This window comes from Saccostrea cucullata, unplaced genomic scaffold, assembly GCF_032062105.1.
Source record: "Saccostrea cucullata isolate Sc308-1 unplaced genomic scaffold, CSIRO_AGI_Scuc_v1 ctg2836, whole genome shotgun sequence".
Classification (NCBI taxonomy): domain Eukaryota; kingdom Metazoa; phylum Mollusca; class Bivalvia; order Ostreida; family Ostreidae; genus Saccostrea; species Saccostrea cuccullata.
Genome location: NW_026941489.1, coordinates 40,803 through 56,288, shown reverse-complemented (window position 1 = coordinate 56,288; position 15,486 = coordinate 40,803). Strand labels below are relative to the sequence as shown.

The following is a 15,486-nucleotide window of genomic DNA, read 5'->3' as shown; positions in this document are numbered from 1 at the left end:
TTTACAGACAGACGGACTTCAGAAAAATGTGATCAGAAAAGCTCATCTGAGCTGAAACTCTAATTTTTTTTTTACCTTATCATTGGTTTTTTGCAAAATTATTTCGTTAAAAACATTATGATTGCACACACAAGTACTCCGAAGTTGACATCAAAAAGATGTTTGAGTTCCTGCATGATTGATAATATCTAACTAAAGTAGTTTTTGGAGACCAAGTATTCCTCAGGGGTACCAATTGCGCTCCGTTATTAGCAGACCTTTTTTGTATTAATTTAAAGCAGAATTTGTCCAAAATCTTATACAAAAAAGAAAAAAAAACACTTTCTGTGGCCTTCAACTCTTCATTTAGATATACATGTATCGACGACATATTGTCAAGTAATAATGGTAGTTCCATTCTTATGTCGACACGATATATCCCGGTGAGCTTGAGATAAAGGATACCACAGAGTCTGACACATCTGTTTCTTATTTGGATGTATTACTTGAAAAAGACGTTAATGGTAATCTAACAACCATGCTCTATGATAAACGTGATGACTTAAACTTCCTAATCGTCAACTTCCCTTACTAATGCAGCAAAATACCTTCATTACCTGCATACAGAGTTTATACATCTCAGTAATAACAATTTCTAAAACTAGGTAAAGTTTTGACAAACAAGTTGACGAAACAAGAATATCAGTCTCGTTTAAAATCATCATTTTGTAAGTTCTATGGTCGATATAATGACCTTGTCAGCAAATACAATTTATCATTGAGTCAAATGCTGACTAAAGTTTTTAATACTAATTGTTAGTCCATTATTTATCCACTGAGTTGACAACCTCTCATGTTGTGAAGGTCCGTGTTGGCACTACTCCTATTTTGTATTGTTTTTTGAATACTGTTCGTTATGTCAGTATGTTTCTATTAAGTTTCTAAAAGTTTGTCGGGATTGCGAAAACAACATTATTAACCATATGTTATGGACAAGGCTGAAAAAAAACTCAATAATAAGGAAACACAAAGCAACCAAGTTGTATTTCAATGTATGTGATGGAGGAAGGGTGTCTCTGAGAGAGTGTGTGTGTGTGTGTGTGTGTGTGTGAGAGAGAGAGAGGGTGTGTTTGTGTGTAAGGGTGTGTATATGAGAGAGAGAGAGACAAGTGTTGGGTGTGTGTTTGAGAGTGAGAGGATGTGTTTGCGTGCAAAGGTGTGTGGGTGAGGGTATATGTGAGTGAGGATGGCTGAGCTAAGCTAAGATTTTGACATGAACTGAAATAATTTCAGCTTTATTAGAATATTTTTATTTCACTACAGCTAATACATACTTGCATCATTTTTGCATATGGTTAATTAAGAGCACTAAATCATGCTTTGGAAATTGTTAGGTTCTTAATATATAAAAAAAGATTAATAGTATTTCATTTTATAGAAATTAAAGTACTGTTGCTATATTCTCAATACTCTTATTCATTGACCATTTCCAAGTTATTCTTCAGTTCAAACCCCAGCCCTAGGAAACTAATCCTTTTTATTAATATTAGTTTTATATCTTTCAATTGCCAAATCCCACATTTTCTCCACTTCCTTCTTATTGTTGTCTTTAAACGATTTATCTGTTATTTTGGACACGGCAACAATATGTGTAAAGGTGGAGAATCTATGAATTATCATTCCGATCAGCTGGAAAAACAGAACAAGTCCAAACGATATGCAGAAAACAATAGAAATGGGATCTACGTCGAAGTGGCCAGTTCTATTCGGACAAGGTAGACGTACGGTAAATACGTCATTATTGAGTTCATTTGCTTGTGTTATAGTGAAGACAATAGTTATGTAGATTATATTTAACATGATAAATCCAGCAAAAACCGAATTTCGTAGATTCAATAATTTTTCCTGTTTTTGGTGTCCTCTTGAATTTTGGGATTCAGGTATTTATCTATGATTTCGTCCCAGAACTCCTTTTCATCGTATTTCATATTATCAGCATCAGATAACAATGTTTTTTTCTCTTGTGTCCTTGTGTTTATGTCAGCAGAAGGCATTTTCCCTGGGATAATGAAAAACAAACCATATCATTAACAACAATGTGGATAAAGAATATAAATGAAAATTAATCGTTGGAGCTTTTACCTTTATTTTTCTCTTTCTTTGGCTTTTGTCTTTCTTGTTTCTTTGCTTTATCTACAGATGATATACTGTAAGATTATATGCTGTTTGTGAATAGTAGAGAACACAAAGATCTAATCAAACTTTTTTTACATTCATTCCAAGTTTTCACCGTGACGGTTGCTCTGTCAATAGAGCAATCCTTCTGTTATTGGAAGGTCGCGACTAACCTTAATGTTTAAACATTATGCCCCCTTTAAAGGAGGGGGGGGGGCTTTAATTTACACTATAGCTACCTCAGGATGCTTCTATATCAATATTACTAACCATGGAATTTTAACATCAATTCCACAGAATACTTACCGCTGTTCTTCAGTTTCTTTAAATTTGATATTAATGAACACAGAGGGAGATAACTCTTACCACATTCTAAGGTCATAAATTAAGACAAATCTTTTACATGCTATAAGTAATAAATGGGAATTATCGGGGTATGTCTAAATATACTGAGAATTCAACACCTACACATCTGTTATGCTTTCAATTTTTATTTAATCTTTTGCTGTGAGGATGGGATACCTTAACTTCTTTATTGCTGATTCAGCATCCAACTTCTTCAGCTACCATCTGAATGCCTGACTTTACAAAAGCTTTGCCTTATATAACTCTTTAATAGACTAGTCAATTCCAAGGATTGTTCGCCGAAATATGACTGACTGAAGTATTGCGACTCGGCGTTAAACAGGTGTGACCGGTCAGCAGGGAATCCTCACTCCTCCATGGCACCTGATCCCACCTCTGATGTTTCGGAAGTCCGTGTTTGCTCTGCTCCTATTTTGTATTATTTTATGGACTTTGATATTGAATACTGTTCGTTATCTCTATATCCTACTCTACCCAAAGGGTTATGATATAAACAAACTTGAATCTACAATATGTAAGGAAGCTTTCACATAAGATTTATCTTCTCTTGCCCTGTGATTCTTTAAGATGACATCAAATTTTCACGAATTCTTAAATATCTCCCCTTAAAAGGGTCATAGATGTAGCACATCATGTAAATAAACTTGAATCCCTTTTACCCAAGGATGCTTTATGGCAAGTTTGGTTGAAATAAGTCCAGTGGTTCTTGAGAAGAAGATGAAAACATGAAAAGTTCACGACAAAGACGACAGACAACGGACAAATTTTGAGCAGAAAGGTCACTTGAGCCTACGGCTCATGCAAGCTAAAAATGCTTATCAATATACCGTGTCATGGTAGGCATTGGCATGATAAAGAACCCTCACCGATCAATGGCCTAAACTGCCGAGTAAGAGGCTTCATCGATAGATGCGTACAATTCTATAATGAGTGAAAAATTCTCGAACGGGATGTAAAAATTTAAATTTTGAATTCCCGGTAAAAGTATTGTACCTTTCTGCTTCTTCACCTGTACTGTTGCATTTGGCAGACAAATACATCTATAAATGAAAATAGAGAAATAAAATTGCCTGTAAAATGTTTATTAATTATTGGATTGATCTAAATATTTGCAAAATACATTTCTATGAATCAAAATTAAAACACATTTCAATTTTGATCTGTTTACCTTCTATAAAATTTAAGTACAGTATGAAGATTTTTATTTAAGCTTAAGACATTTCATGATCCCGGGGCAAGGTGCCTTGGAGGATAAAGCATTTCCCTTTGCCCCGTCTTATGTATAGAACTGTTAGACGAAATATTTTGTATCAAAATATTTTTTTTTAAATTAAGGCTTACATTAAATTTAAAGTGTCATTCAATATACGATCTAATTAAAATCAGGGTTATATTTGCTAACAATTTTCAATAGACATACCATAGAACTTACATATACATAAAATTATATCTTTTGTTACTGGTAATAATTTAAAATTTGATTGATGCCTTATTCCTTTTGCCATTTTCGTTACATATTTTTATACCATATCAAAACAATTCAGGTATGGGAATTAAATACCATACGTATTACTTTGTTATGGACATACATGTACCTACATACTCCAAAAGTTTTGGACATACCTACATACTCCAAAGCAGGAACACGATGATTCCTCTGGGTCCTCTAGTTTTTGTTTACCTATCTTTCCCGGTTTGTTGGACTCTCTTGTTCCCCATGAAGTCACGTGGAGATTCCCCAAAGCATAAATCAACAGTAACATTGACGTGGTAGGAACCGCCAGAAAGTAAACGATTCCATAAAAAATGTTGTAAAATTCCTGTTGTTTAACATTTCAAAAAGACTTTTCTTACATAACTATAAGATGCAGGTAAAGATAATCTGAGTACATGATTAAGTTGTTTTAAAATGTATCTGTAATTTTTAATAACAGTAGATAAAAACTTTGCTAAATGCTTACAAAGAAAAAACAATGGTTTTTTTTTTTGATAATTAAAGACATTTCAAACAATTACCAGTGGATGCATCAACGCCGCCAAAAGAAACGTCCCTGCCACGTAACAGAAAAAGTAGCTTGTAACTGAACAAAAGCCACTGTTGATTGCATCCATGACGAGACCGACCAGCACAACCACCATCGTCAGAGCGTAAATTGCAGACATCACAGCCGCTATGGTGAGCTGTAATTAAAATGCAAAAGAACATTTGTCTAAAAGGGTAAATGAGAACGAGGATGTGCCAAAATATGCCTCATTTTCGAACACGAAATAAAAATATATCTTAACTCTGTAAAGTAATGAATTTTACAACTAAAAACAAAATTGGGGACAAAATAATTGATATTCTAAATGTATTTTTATCATGTATTTAGTCATTACCTTTATACTAAATTTGACCTGTACTTCACCTTCCTGATCAAAAATTGAAATGGGCTCGAGGTCATGTACGTGTCCAAATTGACACGGGATGATTCTTCCCCCTAAGCACCTGATCCAATCTCTGATGAATGTAGATGTTTAACCTTAAGTATGTTTTGTTAACTGAATTATGCCGTTGATCACTGTTTGTTATCCTCTTTTTTTTTTTTTATAATTAATTGATTGATTGATTGTATATTGTCTAACGCCAAGTCAGCAATTTTTCAGCCATGTTTCGGCGGATTTTGTTTGATAAAACTAAGCATATTGATGAACTAACGAGTCAGTCAGATTGGTGTTTCCCGAGAGCAAAACTTATTTCTCTCCTTGGGAAATACTTTACTACTTGGTCTTTTCAAACTGGAACTTGACCAATTCCCTCAATCAGTATAAATTAACACGAATCGGTATATTTACCTGTGTTTCCTCCTTTGCAAGTACACACGATGACATAAAGATTACAATAAGTGTGATGTTTATGATGAAGGCTACCCAGACTGGAATGATCGGAAATGCCAATACAGTAGCTCCAAGGATCATAAGGAAAATTGTTCCCGGAGTAATTATGGATGACGCGAAAAGAAACATGTGATACACCAGATACAGCTTACTAACAAATCCTTTCTCTCTTGTATCTGATGATAGGCTAGAGATAATTTCAACAAGAGGCCCATGGGCCACATCGCTCACCTGAGTAACTTGGGTGATGAAGTTCTTTACCCGATTTCCCCTCTTGCTATACCTATCATGCCCCCCCGTACCCCCTCCCCTTTCATGATTTTAATACTTTAGAATCTACACTAGCAAGGATGCTTTCACATAAGTTTCAGCTTACCTGGCCAAGTGGTTTTTGAGAAAAAGATTCTTAAAAGATTTTTCCTAATTTATCTATGTAAAACTTGGATTCCCTATTGTGGCCCCGCCCTACCCCTGGGGGTTATGATTTTAACAATTAAATATCTACTCTACCCCAGGATGCTTACACATAAGTTTCAGCTTTCCTGGCCCAGTAGTTTTTGAGAAAAAAATTCTTAAAAGATTTTTCCTAAATATATCTATGCAAGACTTGGATTCCCTATTGTGGCCCCGCCCTACCCCCAGGGGTCATGATTTTAATAATTTAATATCTACTCTACCCCAGGATGCTTACACATAAGTTTCAGCTTTCCTGGCCCAGTGGTTCTTGAGAAGAAGATTTTTAAAGATTTGTTCTATATATTTCTATGTATAACTTGTATTCCCTATTGTGGCCCCGCCCTACCCCCGGGGGTCATGATTTCAACAATTTAGAATCTACACTACCCCAGGGTGCTTCCACATAAGTTTCAGCTTTCCTGGCCCAGTGGTTCTTGAGAAGAAGATTTTTAAAGATTTGTTCTATATATTTCTATGTAAAACTTGTATTCCCTATTGTGGCCCCGCCCAACCCCCGGGGGTCAAGATTTGAACAATTTAGAATCTACATTACCCCAGGGTGCTTCCACATCAGTTTCAGCTTTCCTGGCCCAGTGATTCTTGAGAAGAAGATTTTTAAAGATTTGTTCTATACATTTCTATGTAAAAATTGAATTCCCTATTGTGGCCACGCCCAACCCCTGGGGTCCATGGTTTTAACAATTTAATATCTACACTACCCAAGGATGCTTCTACATAATTTCAGCTTTCCTGGCCCAGTGGTTCTTGAGAAGAAGATTTTTAAAGATTTGTTCTATACATTTCTATGTAAAACTTGAATTCCCTATTGTGGCCACGCCCAATCCCCGGGGGTCATGGTTTTAACAATTTAATATCTACACTACCCAAGGATGCTTCCACATAAGTTTCAGCTTTCCTGGCCCAGTGGTTCTTGAGAAGAAGATTTTTAAAGATTTGTTCTATACATTTCTATGTAAAACTTGAATTCCCTATTGTGGCCACGCCCAACCCCCGGGGGTCATGGTTTTAACAATTTAATATCTACACTACCCAAGGATGCTTCCACATAAGTTTCAGCTTTCCTGGCCCAGTGGTTCTTGAGAAGAAGATTTTTTAATGACCCCACCCAATTTTTGTCTTTTCTTGATTATCTCCCCTTGTACAGGAACTTAGCCATTCATTTTTACAATTTAAACTCCCCTTCCCCTAAGAATGCTTTGTACCACGTTTGGTTAAAATTGGCCCATTGGTTCTTGAGAAGAAGTCGAAAATGTGAAAAGTTTACGGACGGACAGACGGACGGACGGACGGACGACGGACAAAATGTGATCAGAAAAGCTCACTTGAGCCTTCGGCTCAGGTGAGCTAAAAATGTTAGCTAAAGTAGAAGGAGACCATCTTCTTCTTTGATTGAAAAACTCGAATAACCCTTCAGGTACAAAGGTATTAGCATCAGAAGCTGCTGTGTATTCCAGTTTGTAACCTTGTTTTAATAAAAGAGTACTCAACCACCTGTCCTCTCCTGAGAAAAAAAATGTGTTGTGGCATGAAATGACATGATACATGCATGTATATTTACAATAATTTCAACAGTGAAATAATACAGTTTATTTATTTAATAAAAAAATGTTAGAGTGTAAAAAGTTTTCAAAATTTTATCCTTTCACATAGTGTCATATTTAAGATGTGCTGAAAAACCTATATTTATGTTTTGCAACTAACCGATTACAGAAATTCTAGCCGATGCTTATCGTTCCGACCGAGTAATCGGTTAACCAGTTTACAAATGGCCATCCGTAATATATATAAACATACACAAAAGCATTAAACCTACCCTGGTCAAACTGGACGTACTCAAAAGCAGTTGACGGGATACTTGTGTAAATCTTTATGATATCAGTGCTCATCAAAGCAGAAGCCCGAAAGAGACTGAAACTGCCAGGGGTACAAAGGACACATCCAAAAATGTGCTCCGTAGATTTTTGTAACCAGTGACTTGCTGCATACTCAAACTTTTGATACCACACAACTGGACCTACAGATGTAGAGAAAATCTTGTAAGCTTGATTTGATAAATCAAATCAAGTTTAAGATTAAATATGTTGAGCAATTACCTCCGCCCTTTGGAATGATTCGTCCACAAGCTGTTCCAACATTAATGTTTTTCTGCATTCGTTCCAGCAATCTTAGAACAGCGCCAGGTTTGAAGTCAACGTCGCCATCTAAAGCAAGGATATATGTGTTTGCAAATCTCTCACGATCCTTCTCCGAAATGCCATTTTGCTGCCAATTATCATGTAGAATGCTCAAAATTGCGTCGTTTCATATTTTTCAAATATAAACTAGTAACTTTTTCCGTAAATAAAACACAGTTTCATTAAGTTTCTTCAAAATTTTTATCAACAATTTGATTTTCATGAATCCATTGAGTGTCATAGTTGCTTTACACATTAAAAGGAATTTCATGGGCTAGTGCGGTCACCTATAGGTATCAAGTTTCTCGTTCTATGACCACTTTGGTATCTGTTGTAAAAGCTATAACGTATCTTTAAAATTTGACAAACTTACACCCATTACGAAATCTCTTAACCCTAGACCAATGAATTGATTGTATGTTGTTTAAGTTCCTCTCGAGAAATTTTCACTCACATAGAGACCCCACCACTTGCCAGTGGAAGGCTAAAATTCAGACCTATAATCGTCACTGATGGCCATGGAGAAGTGAGGGATTTTTTTTCGTGCCAGCACCTACTGTGACACCTTGTTTTCGACGGTCACATCCGAAGGACCGCTCTTCATGTCTAGTGGGATTCAAACCCTGGACGCAAAGATCAACTCCTTACTCTGCAACTCTAACCACTGCGCCACGTGGGCGACCGCTAACACGAGAGATAATGATTGTAACAACGCTAGTTTTTAGTAGAGTCACAGGGTAAAAAGATACTCATTGTGATCGTATAATTAGAAATTATGACTTTTTTAAAATATCCAGGAGGAAAGAATTTTTGAGGTTGTGAGAGAGCATTTATTTTGATGGTTTGGCCAAAAATTACAGTACCTAAAGACCATGCAAATCGTAATTTTGACTCTTTCCATAGACATCATAACGTTTACTGAAAATGACTAACCCCTCTTTTCATTTCTTCAGATCCAAAAGTCTCAGTTGAACTTGATGAATTTTCGGTCAATGTTTTCTTTCCTCCCAGTTTATTAGCTATCGAATTGTAGCTTAGAAGAAAATACATGTACATCACCTACAAGAAAATGCTATCGTAAACTGAAAAATGTTCGTCTCTATTGTCCTCTTTGGAGTCGACAAATTTTTAAACCAGACGAATTCAAAAAGAAAGCTTTATCTCTTTAATAAAAGTGTCCTATAAATCTAAAATTTACCTGACTCCATCTCTTCTTTTTGCGGATAAGAGCTTTGTATTTAAGATGAAGGACAAGTTTACATGGGACTGTCCAAGAATTTTCTGGATTCTCTAATGGAGTTTTAGAAGATTTTTCAGAAGAATTATTTGCACTAGAATTAGATCCATTGTCTTTGTTTTCATCAGAACTAAATGTTCTTCCCGCGCTAGATTTATTCACTGGTTCATCATCAAAATTTGGAACTATTAAATCCCATTCTAATCTTCCTCCATATGGTGTCCTATATTTCTTTGAGGTACGAAACTCATCCATTTTATAAAAAGACCTGAAGAGTAGAATTAACCAAGTCTCTGACGAGATTATCATGCACAAAGGTAGATAAAAGAATCAGTTGGACTTGAAAGTTTTAAAAGTTACCAACCATCGCAAAACCATTCATCAAAATCAAAATAGACTGAGAAAATTATCCATTTTACTGCAGTCTACTTGTGCCAAGTTATATTTAAATCAAAACAAATCTGTAGGAAAAAATAGCGTTAAAGTTTTTTTTTACAGAAATTTCTATTTTTAGTAACCATGGCATACCGGTCATTGAAATCAAAAGCTTATATATACAGTATTATGTATCTTAGTATAATCTAATAGTGTGCCAAGTTTATTGAAATCAGACGAAAACTGCAAGAGGGGTAACGTTTCAAAGAGTTTCCGACAAATCTCTTTTTTTGTAACCATGACAACACCGTTCATCTAAATCAATTAAATTAATAAAACAGACTATGCATCCTAGCGTTGTCTATCTGTGTGCTGATTTATATTGAAATCACCCAAAACTGTAGAAGGAGTAGTGTTTTAAAAATCTTTTTTAAGACGGACAGACAGACGGACGGATGACTTCCGCCTTACTATGCATAAGCTTTTCTGGTCTCTGGAAAGTATAGCAAAATATGTATTTTAAAGGTATTAAATACGGTACTTTGACTCGCTCTCAGTCTTTCTCTAACTTCCTCTCACTCTCTCGATCGAACGTTTACAGTTTGTCAAGATTGTCTGAGTGGTGAAAACTGTAGTCAATGTTATGAGAAATGTCTATTTACTTGTGTGCCGTAGTCTAAATTAGACATATATTGACCTTCCCCTCAGATTAAGACTTTGAATGAATTCAATGTCTATACATTTATACCGCATGTAGGTGGGATGCGGTTTTTGAGGTGGGGTGGGGGGATGTATGACTACTTTCATTAAAAAAAATTGACATATAATAACAAAAAGAAACATAGTCCCAACTTGAAATCCTCTTTCAAATTGGAATAAGGGGAAGGGCTTCGGGCGTTGCAACTTCATTTTTTCTTTAGACGTTTATCACGCCGCGGAAAAAACGTATGCAGAGGAGAGGCAATCACTATTTTTTTTTTATATATATTTTCGTATTTTATAGCAATAAAAGTAAGGTTTGGTAAAGGATAAAGAATTGCCCTGAAAAATACCTTGCAGTTTCCTCAATACATTTCATAAGTTGTGTAACATATTCATTAGTCTCCTCTCCAGGAAAAAGCTTCTTTTCTTTACCATCTATTCGAGCCTTTGGTTTAACTTTTTTCTTATTTTCCTTGAAAGCATCGTCAAAAAAGATATGGGCTAAAAATAAAGCATTTTTAATATTAGTTACAATAGGATAAACGATATTCTAGTCATAATTACAAATGGTATTGATTAAACCTAAAATATGTTTAAAATTCAAAGTTTTTCAGAGACTGATTGAAAATTAATTAAATCTTACAGACACATGTATTCATATATTTATTTTTACGATTTCAGATTTTCATATTTTATAATCTCATCTTTTATTGTAGAATATATTTAAACTATCCAATGTTTTTATGATGAAGACATTATGAGGTAAACAAACTTATTTCGATGAGATCATATAACACAAAATGTATTCGTATGCCCAATTATCAATAAAGTTGTACTGTAGATATGCAATTAGGTTTCAAATTTTTAGTTTCACAAATAGAGGTCTCAAGGGCATTAAAAACATTGTGTTTTATTGGCTCAGAAATTTTACATGAATTATTATAAATCGATCAAATAATATTATAGTCTTTATAATTGCATTTTCCTAAATTATAGGATAAATAAAATATGTGTGGATGTTTGTGTGGTTGTGAGGATGTGTGTGTACTGATTCTACTGAAACAACTTTACCTTCAAACTGATAAAATTGCTCATTTAGTTCTTTCCGTTTTCCTTTCTTCTCTAAGTATTGCTTCACTGCCAACATAAACTGATGCCTGTTTAATCTACAATCATTCAAAACATTCAAAATACTTGCACTTTTTTGTTTCCATAACTTGTAATTACTTTTTGGGGTGATAGGGTAGGATGGGTAGGTATCAGTGCTATTAATTGTACGTCCGTTGTTAATTTGCGTGGAGTCTTCTTAAAATTTGACAAAATTGTCAATTTTTAAAGAATTATTGGCAACCCTATTTGTCATAATACAAGTAAGTACAAAGTACTTTGATATCAAACAAAAAAATGTAGGATGATTTGTTTAAAAAGAATTTCACATACATAACACATTTATGACAAAACAACATCGATTACTTAAATAAAACATACGAAGTCAAAGACAACGAAGCTCACCTCGACGAATGCTATCAGTTTTAATAATACAAATCACATTATTTTTAATAGCAAGTGTGTATTCTGACAACAATATTCATGCTAGTTCTGTTTATGAAGGTCATAAAGTTCATTGGGGATTGAACCATTCCAAAATTATTAACCTACTCACTGATCAAGAAAATGTCTCTATTTCCTACATCAGAATCAAGTCACGAATTGTCCATCCTAATATGCATCATCAATGCAAGTTAAATCACAACAGGCCATCAAATTTACTTGAGAATGTATCTGCTCCAAATCTTTAACCTGGTCATCAATATGGATAATGTAGGTCAGATCCAGCAACCAAACCAAGTTTGTTGGTGTCCATCCCTAGATGCTTCATCCATGCAATATGGTTCAGGTAGGGCTTTTAGTTACTTGGGAATATACCTACTCCAAAAAACTTTAACCTCGTCACTGATCGGGAAACTGCATGTCAGATACAGCATCCGAAGCAAGTCCACCATTAGATGCTTAATCCATGTAAGTTTGGTTTAGGAAGGGCTTATACATGTAGTTACTGTGAATAGACCTGCTCCAAAAACTTTAACCTGGTCACTCATCACGAAAATGTAGGTAATTAGATCCTGCATCAAGAGCAATTCAAGTACCGTCCATCAATAGATGCATCAGCCATGCAAGTTTAGTCCAGGTAGGTCTCATAGGTACTTGGTAATGGACCTGCTCCAAAAACTTTAAACTGGTCACTCATCAAGAAAATGTGCATGTACTTCAGGTTCACCCGAATCAAGTCTGGGCCCTATATGCATCATACATGCATGTATGGTCGATGTAGTACTTATAGCTACTTGGAAATGGACCTGCTCCAAAAACTTTAACCTTATCAATCATCTGGAAATGAAGGTGAGATCCCGTATCTGAAGCAAGCTTGGTAGTGTCCATCCCAAGATGCTTCATCCATTTAAGTTCAGGTAGGCCATAAAGTTGCTTAAACCTGGTATGCCGATGCTTATGCACACGCTAACGTCACGTCGAAGTATAGCATAAGCTCATCTCGAACTCGTTGACGTGAGCTAATAATGAGATTTAATAATACTAGTATTGTGTTTATTAATGTAAAATACAGCTGTGTGCCAACTGACTTTAACTGACTGTAGAAGCAGAAGCATTTTGAAAGGCTATTGTTTATAAATGGAAGGTCAAACATACAAACAGAATCCTAGCTTATGCACAACCTCTTCCGGACTCTTACCAAAACAGTTAAAATGGCTTGCTTCTATAAGAACTGTTACCTGAAAATAGATCTCAAAAGTGTTTTCATTTCAAGCTCTGTTTCATGCCACATTGTTGCACAGAGGTAAATAAATGGAGAAGGCATTGCTTCTGCTTTATTGCAATCCGTCTACAAAAGCATAGTAAAAAAATTTTCAGCATCAGAAAGCGTCTTTAGCTAGGAAACAAAAGGAAACAAAAATTATTACCATACCACAAAACAACATTTACAATCGCTTATAATACTTGTGCACAACAACCAGTTTACCTTCAGTCGTAAACAACAAATTCACGAATTGGTTATTACGACAAAATTGACACATAAAAGAGGAACGGCCATACAAAATATCTGATTACTTAGTAAATTAGGAACAATGTATGAGGTAAATAGGCGGTTCATATAAATGGCACCCATACTTATACAGTCTTACTTACCATGAAACAAATATATGTGGGTTAAAGTTTGAAATTCTACCATTAAACAAATTCATGTATTTTACCCAAAGGTCAAACGATCGTTCAAAAAAAAAAAGATCTTTACGCTGAATTATTATATTTTTTAAAATTGATATTTAGACAACAAAATGTTTTTAGGTTGTAAGTTGGGGAACAAATGCTGCAGCTGTTGCGAGTAAGTGGGTAAAGTATTTTTTTCAGCGAAAGCTGCAAAAAATTATTTCCATACTAATGAATAAAAAGTGACTTATTTTTATATTAGTGCAGATTGGAATAAACATCTAAAGTAGGATTCAGCCGATTAAATATTTTATTTCTGATATGTATGTTATTGTGTGTTAACATTCATTGATGGAAGAGCAACTGATCAAGAAATCTGCACAGTTGTAATGCTTACTGCTGTTTACTGATTGATTAGCGGTAGTGGTAACGGGAAAATATTCAGAAGGTATAAATAAAAAAAAACAATTATTTTTTCAATTGCACAAAACACTTATACAGAAGTGGAAAAAATGTTTTCGTCATTTAAACATATCATAAATGACTCAGACAATAATTTCAATTTATAACAAATATAATTTATATTTTACAACAAATGGAAATGCAATACTGTGAAGCACATATTTTCGATGGGGGTTAATTTTCGTTGCTTTCGAGGTATGTAGAGAGCCACGGATTTATGACCACTACAAAATGTAAAATTTAATTTAATACTATGCATTATTACTTTATACTTCCCTAACCAAATCAAATCAAATACCGATATACATGTATCAATATTTTTCCCAAACCTCGAAAATTTGCACCCATGAATATATTTGATTTTACAATACTGGTATATACAAGTAAGAATTCTGATTAAAGAATCTTTTTTTCAAGTTAGATAACAAAATCGTACATGAGCATGCCTAGTTTTCCTCAGCCGTCTTCTTGACCAGAGTAATGTTACATCAACTGCATAACCAGCGTAAAAAGGCATAGCAAATATTCTGTAAAAATAAGATTGAGGCAAAGTTTTAATTCCATGTACTTCAAATAAATAATTTAAAATATTATTAATATTATATTAAAACATGAAAGGAACAGGAGAGCAAAGATTAAATAAAAAATTAACCAAGCAATGATAATGTACTTGTATATTTTCAGTTTGTGGAAAGAAAAATTACATTACTTTTCTAATTTTTTAATCCTCATCCCGTTTCGCCAAACGTAGGTCGTCAGCATAAGAATACTTAAGAAGGTGAAGGCACCACACATCCCAATCATCCATTGACCGGTGGTATAACCGTCGGTATAGAAATCCCAGTCATTAGCTATTATGCTAGGTTTCACGTAAAGTCCAACGAGTATAGGTACTAAAACCAAATTTATTATAAGCGGAATAGAAAAGCTTGGCCACTGGAGGTATGTTCTACAAGCTTGATAGCTAGCCTTGAAACAGAAGTACGATGCAAACAAACTAACAAGAGCTAAGTAAAACGGGTGCTCTGTAGAACAGTGTTCTCGGAAATTAACGGTATTGATGAGGTGAATGTTTTTATCTAATAAAGTTACTGTAGAATTGATTCTTTTCCCAAATAAAACTTCGATGCTCTCATGTTCACCCATGACATGAAAAGCTACCAAAAAGGTGATAAAATAAGTAACAACTTTACACACAGATAACCACATCATTATTTTTTTTCTATCCCGAAGTCTTTTACAATTGAATCCTAGTACATTCTCCCATGATCCAATTGACGAAATAAAGAAAATTATAATTGTAAGAGTAATTAGCCCCACTGGAGAATTGACATTGTTTTTTTCCTCTAGCAAAGAAACATATGCAATAAGAAAAACAAAAGAATAAAGGGTAGTTAAACCCATGAACAATCTAAATATAATCAAACACTTAGGCCT

At 34.6% G+C, this 15,486-nt stretch overlaps 1 protein-coding gene across 1 annotated transcript; it reads right to left on the bottom strand.

The window, feature by feature from the left end:
- Positions 1–1,871: 1,871 nt before the first annotated feature.
- Positions 1,872–15,258, bottom strand: LOC134257921 (chitin synthase chs-2-like). Its single transcript, XM_062740493.1, has 15 exons — positions 14,759–15,258; positions 14,486–14,576; positions 13,152–13,261; positions 11,434–11,528; positions 10,713–10,863; positions 9,247–9,553; positions 7,968–8,136; positions 7,688–7,888; positions 7,167–7,375; positions 5,356–5,544; positions 4,537–4,701; positions 4,144–4,340; positions 3,514–3,560; positions 2,122–2,172; positions 1,872–2,038 (listed from the first exon to the last, which is right to left on the bottom strand). Exons 1-15 carry the CDS (start codon positions 15,256–15,258, stop codon positions 1,872–1,874), a joined length of 2,649 nt encoding a protein of 882 aa, XP_062596477.1.
- Between the last annotated feature and the right edge of the window lie 228 nt (positions 15,259–15,486).

Bases quoted from the DNA above. Each gene is read 5' to 3' on its own strand.
- LOC134257921 (XM_062740493.1), bottom strand. From the start codon at position 15,258: ATGTGGTTATCTGTGTGTAAAGTTGTTACTTATTTTATCACCTTTTTG. The intron at 14,577-14,758 runs GTAATGTAATTT...TTATTTTTACAG, and splicing joins AGGATTAAAAAATTAGAAAA to AATATTTGCTATGCCTTTTT. The intron at 10,864-11,433 runs GTAAAGTTGTTT...CTTTATTTTTAG, and splicing joins GCAATTTTATCAGTTTGAAG to CCCATATCTTTTTTGACGAT.